Source organism: Osmerus eperlanus, chromosome 4 (assembly GCF_963692335.1).
Source record: "Osmerus eperlanus chromosome 4, fOsmEpe2.1, whole genome shotgun sequence".
NCBI classification, from domain to species: Eukaryota; Metazoa; Chordata; class Actinopteri; order Osmeriformes; family Osmeridae; genus Osmerus; species Osmerus eperlanus.
Genome location: NC_085021.1, coordinates 20,437,412 through 20,443,411, shown reverse-complemented (window position 1 = coordinate 20,443,411; position 6,000 = coordinate 20,437,412). Strand labels below are relative to the sequence as shown.

Below are 6,000 nucleotides of genomic sequence, written 5' to 3'. Positions count from 1 at the left end.
CATCTTTTTTGTATTAATAAGCTCATATGCTACTACTATACTACAATCTGACAAGAATGTGTACGTTTGTATTGTCAGTCTGATTGGGCCTTTCCATGAATGGAGTTGAAATTGGGTCTGAAACTGTGTTTTTAGATTTCTTTAAATGAAGTAATAATGAAATAAGTTGTTTAACTTTCAGAACATTTGAGAAAGATTTGCCCACTTCAGGTCATCAAAAACAGTAGGTATAAGCATTTTCTCTTCACATGCACACTGTTTTTGCAGAATACTCATGTTGTGGTTTCAGCAAGTCATGATTTGTGCAATTTTTCGTCTTTGTGTACACTTTTTACAGAAGGTCATAAGGCCAACATTTGTCATGTACACTTACTTTGTTTCATTCCAAAATCAGAAACTCGTTTTGGATGACGAGTGTGTTTCAGGCAAATTTGTCATGGGAATACAGGCCCATCATACATGAAGAAGTCTAGCTCTATCTAGTGGCCATAAAATAAAATGCATGTCTGAAAGTCTGAATTGAACTTCCGGTTCACTGAAACAGTCTGCAGACTTGCAGTCCCAGACTTGCAGTCTGGGACATCCATATAACTAGCTTGGCAACTAGCTTAGCTAGCTTGCAACTAGCCGGCTCGTTAACACTATTTAGTTTTCCGTTTCAGTATTTATAATGTATTGTTTCGGAGAACATATAGACGTTCTCACAGTAAGTATATATTATTTACTAGCTAGCTACTAACAATAAAGGTGATACATAACCGTATTAAGGTAAGTAGCAACCTAGCTAGCTAGCACTACTAGCTAGTCACCCAACCAAATGACCCACTTTTCACTCATTTCAATTAAATGGGTCTGCTCTAAAGAAAATGTATTTAGTAGCTAGCTAAATAGTCTTACCGGGCCAGCAGGACTGTTGGTTCGACTGTTTTCCTAATAGCGTCTATTCTTGTTGTAGCTAGAAGCTACTTCTCGCTCATTATCTACATTCAAAATATTCCGTATTGATTCTACTTTATCATCAAGAAGTGTTATATTTCGCAGATGTGTGTTCATCATAACAACCAGTGAATATTGTCTCTTTAACTTGCAACTCAAGCTAACCAATCGGAAACAGATTGTCATGCATTTCCTGCTTCGCCCCTCGCAGACCCTTGCTAGATGTTGACCAGTGACCACTGCAGCCGCCATCCATTATGGACGAAGGAACCTTGGAGGCGGCCATCTCTGCCTACGAGGCTCAGCGACAGCAGGTGGAGGGCGCTCTGTCCGCCGGCCTGGACCCCGCGCAGCAGTCCGACCTCCTCCAACTGAAAGAGGATCTCACTCAGCTCATCGAGCTGACAGAGGCCAGCTTGGTGTCGGTCAAAAAGAGCCGGCTCTTGGCGTCTCTTGAGGAGGGAAACTTGTTTCTGTCACAGACTGCGGACGACGCGTCGGCGACCGGCGGCGGCCTGGACAACGAGTTCGCCGCCTTCTACTCTGAAGTCGGAGAGGTCTCCGGAAGCAGCTCGGACACACGGGAGAGAGGGGATGAGAGGGACAATGAGCGGAAGGATGATAACGGAGAAGAGGATGAGGAGGAGGAGGAGGACACGCTCAGTGGCACCAAGGTGCGAGCCCCCTACCGCACCTCCTGGGGCGTGCTGGAGTACCACAACGCCATGGTGGTGAACACAGAGAGCCCAGATGAGGAGGAGGAGGCCCAAGTCAGGGTTCTGTATGTCCATCCCACTCAGAAGTCCATGAAACCGTGTCCCTACTTCCTGGAGGATAAGTGTCGCTTCCTGGATGACTGCAGGTAGGCTCATCCATTAGGCCCATCTCGCCACCCTCTCCACGCCTTGGAGTCATGCTACAGCAGGACATGCACACTTGGTTCTCCTTCTGGTCTGTGTGATGTTACAGGTTCCTCCTCTGGTCTGTGTGATGTTCAAGGTTCTCCCTGTGGTCTGTGTGATGTTCTAGGTTCTCCCTCTGGTCTGTGTGATGTTACAGGTTCTCCCTGTGGTCTGTGTGATGTTACAGGTTCTCCCTGTGGTCTGTGTGATGTTCGAGGTTCTCCCTGTGGTCTGTGTGATGTTCTAGGTTCTTCCTCTGGTGTGTGTGATGTTCTAGGTTCCTCCTCTGGTCTGTGTGATGTTACAGGTTCTCCCATGGTGAAGTAGTGCGTGTGTCTGAGCTGAGAATGTTCCTGGAGGCCGACCTCAGTAACCTCCAAGAGGGCTCGCCCTGCCTGGCTCGACATGAAGATGGGATCTGGTACCCAGCTAGAATAACAGGTTAGCATCTGAGCCACCTTCGTGGGCAGGATTCCCCCTCTTCCCCAAGTTGCATTTGAACCCACCCACCACCCACCACCTACCCACCACTAGTTGTAATATAATCAGTCACTACATTCAAAGCCATGTGACTTGACATAGTTACATTTAATCAGGTAAAACCAACCCCAGATTACCATGTTTACCTTAACCATAAGCGGACTGAAAACGTTCTCTTGTGTAGATATTGACAACGGCTTCTTCACGGTGAAGTTCAACTCACTGCTGCTGAAAGACGCCGTGTTGGAGGCGGATGGGGTCATCCCACCAATGAGAGACGACGACTCGCTCTCCTCCGACTCGTCTGAGGATGAAGACCTGATAGATGGGGAGGCAGCCTTTGCCAGAGGTTGGTTCCTCCGTGTCCCTTATGGAAGATGTTATACACCCTCTATTGTGTTTGTGTTGTTCCACCAGATATAGTGCACAGACATTGACTTTACGTATTTATATTTACTGCGATTCTACAGTTTTGGATCACTCCCAAGAGGATGACAAGATCCAGTCTAGCGGTTCTTCCTTTGGGGGCTGGGAGGCACACACAAGAGGCATCGGCTCCAAGCTCATGCTTAAAATGGGATACGAATACGGGAAAGGTACGTTTTTACTGTCAAAACATGGATTCACGTGTGTGAAATGTAGACCGCTGAGATGGGCCAATCTTGAAGGATCTGCAGCAATAGAAAGTGTTTTGCTAAAAAAAAAAAATTAAAAGAAAAACTGACAAGTTACGCAAAATACACACTGTAAGCTGTTTTGTACCTCTATTCTATCCTACACCGGATCGCTGACCAATTGTCCCTGTTCCCTCAGGTTTGGGCAAGACCTCTGAGGGCAGAGTCGAGCCCGTCCTAGCGGTGGTTCTCCCCAAAGGCAAGTCCCTGGACCAGTGTGCTGAGCTCACTGGGCGCAGGACCCAGAGCAAGACCTCGAACAATGGCGAACAGGTGGCCAACAAAAAGAGGAGGAGGAAGAGGAAGGGCCGAGCGGGCCCCTCTGGGGGCCGCCGCAACGTCTTTGACTTCCTCAACCGCAAACTGGGGGACGGGGGGGCGGATGGTGGTGGGGGCGGTGGTGGGGGCCCCGCCCCCGCTCCGTCTCAGCGGGGGTCCGGGGTGGAGGCGTACAGGGGGGGTAAGAACGCCAAGAGGAGCCTGAACGTGAAGGTGTTCCAGGCTGCGGAGAGAGTGACCCAGACGGAGAGGGAGATCCAGAGGCTGACTGAGTCGCTCAGGAGGCGCAGTGGGAGGTGAGGAGGGGCTCAACGACCATGACACTGCTGGGTTTTGTGACTTGGCTGTTGGGAACACTTACACTTTAGGTAGCAGATGAGATAGAGCAGAGTCTGCCTAGATGTATGCATTCCTTCGGATGTAGTGCTGCAAAATTATTTCTAGAAACCACTAAAGAATGTCCTTGACAGTTTTGGAACTCCGAATGCTACTATCACAGAATGCTAATGTGTGTCATCTCTACATGTAACAGTGTGTAATCTCTGCCTGTTACAGTGATTCACTAACGGTTCCCTCTCTGCTGTGTCTCCGGTCTTGTCCTCAGGGACGTAACCATGGTGACCCACCTAGAGGAGAGGCTGAGTGCGGCGCGCAGCCTGCTGACCCAGCAGAAGGCCCAGGAGATCTCCATTCAGAGGGAGAACAGGAAGGCCGACACGCACAAGAAAATGACCGAGTTTTAAACTTTTACTGGCCGATCGTTGGAGGCACAAATAGGCAGGACTGTCAAGGAGACCTTCTTGAGTCGAAGGACACAAAAGACTATTTACATGTTTTGTAAGGAATTTGTTTTGTGTGGCTAATGGCTACATGCATTTGTGACTTTTGTTTATGTTTTGGTGTAACTGAATTTCTTCAACTTTGATCATGGGAAGTCATTTTGACTGTTTGGTCGGCCTTGTTTCTTCTCGTTAACACCAATTCTTTTACAGTTTAAAAATGTTTCAACACAAGTGGATTATTCCTTTTTTGGGGAAAATGTGTTTGCCAAAACCAATGGATGAAACTGTACCTGATCATACATTGTAAATATAAACTTCATGTACTTAAAAAGGAAGCCATTTGTGCTATAATTTCTGGTGCTTATATGTTTTTGTGTTGGTTGATAGGCGGTTGATTTACAACTGGCTTTCATAGGCCACTCAACCGTTCTAGAGTTTTGAAGTGAGGCATTTTCCTTCTCCCTGACTCCTTCCTCCTACTTGTCTTACTGAAGCCATGGATCCATTCTTCTTTCTTTATTCCTGAAAGCGGGTGAATGATTTCTGCCTCACAATGCAGACATCGTCTGATTTAATCTACTGATCCAGACACGTTTTATCTCACTTCTCTCTCAAACACATTATCAAAAAGGTTGAAGTTGTGGTTCCAGATAAAATTGAGAAACAAACAGGGTAAACACATCTACATCTCTCAGCACAAACCTGTAACTCCCGGATCAAGAACGCCAGAACCTGGTTCCTTGATTGCTTGAGGTCATTCCTCAGTGAGTCAGCACAAAAAATCTAAACATCCAGGTATGAGAGAGAGAAATGAGTGTCCCTTGACTGTTGGACTGCACACGTGTTGTCTATGTATTAAGTGTGACTGGCCTATTAGGCTGTCTAAATGGCCCTAACCTCAGCCAGGCTTATGTGATTAAGGAGCTGTGATTGTGAAATTGATTGGATGGCTATCTTGACAGATGTTTTACATAGGGATTCAAACTAACCTTTCAAATAACCACACAAATGCCAAGCGACACACCTATTGGCATTCCACAGAGCCCCTGCACATGAAGTTCAAGGGTATCTTTATCTTACAAAAGCATCTGTTTCGTTATTTTGTAAATCTGCTATTTCTGATACATTCATGAGCATTGTTAGTTTTGGGGAAATAATTGGATGGATTTTGTTTTGGAAATATTCAGATCCAATCTTTAGGAGCAAATGGCTTCCAATTTTAATAACCATCAGTAGGATGGCATTTCAAATGTTTGGTATTGCCTAGGCCTAATTAATTTGAAAAATTCATAGCAATTATGGCAAACTTGTGTTATCTACTGTGTGACTGCATTTGCATACAGTATAACATTATGTTTTCATAAATTGTGAAGAGATTGTTCTCTGCCTAAAGGTAAATTGTGCTATAGAGTAAAGACTGGCCAACTAACAGACAAACAGCATCTGTTTATCACAGACTAATGGGTGTATTTGAAAATCTGTAACCAAAATAAGATTTTATGATACATAATTGTGAATTTCCGTGAGTATAATCACCTGAATTCCCTCATCTTCCAAACTAACCCAATCCTAAAGCCAATTGATTCAATCAATTGATTATGAAGGCATTTGCAAATCCGCACTGAAGAAATACTAAATTCATTCACTTTAAAGGTCAATTTCCCACCCCATGAAGATTAATTTAATAACCTGACATTAACTTCTAATTAATAAGTTAATTTAGTTCCATGGTTGTGTGTCACCACAATTAGATGTTACAAAGCATGCAAAGCAATAAAGAGAAGATTGATTAAAGTATACTTGGAGAAATTGATAATTGCATTTGCACATGTATTTACCGTTGTCATTATTTGACTAAAGTCAGTGTCTGGGTCTTATCTGGAAATTGAATAGACTTCACTTTCACAAAGACAGCTTATTCTATCTAGACATCCAATGTATGTCTAT

At 44.9% G+C, this 6,000-nt stretch overlaps 1 protein-coding gene across 2 annotated transcripts; it reads left to right on the top strand.

The window, feature by feature from the left end:
- The first annotated feature begins 580 nt into the window (after window positions 1-580).
- On the top strand, window positions 581-4,384 carry zgpat (zinc finger, CCCH-type with G patch domain). 2 transcript variants are annotated; one of them, XM_062460150.1, is made up of 7 exons: window positions 581-706; window positions 1,148-1,798; window positions 2,146-2,279; window positions 2,503-2,667; window positions 2,789-2,914; window positions 3,132-3,567; window positions 3,876-4,384. In XM_062460150.1, the coding sequence occupies exons 2-7, from the start codon at window positions 1,194-1,196 to the stop codon at window positions 4,012-4,014; spliced, it is 1,605 nt and encodes a 534-aa protein (XP_062316134.1). In that variant the 5' UTR covers window positions 581-706; window positions 1,148-1,193; the 3' UTR covers window positions 4,015-4,384. The 2 variants fall into 2 exon arrangements, with proteins under 2 accessions (XP_062316134.1, XP_062316133.1); XM_062460149.1 differs by having other exon boundaries at window positions 598-768.
- The last annotated feature ends 1,616 nt before the right edge of the window (window positions 4,385-6,000 follow it).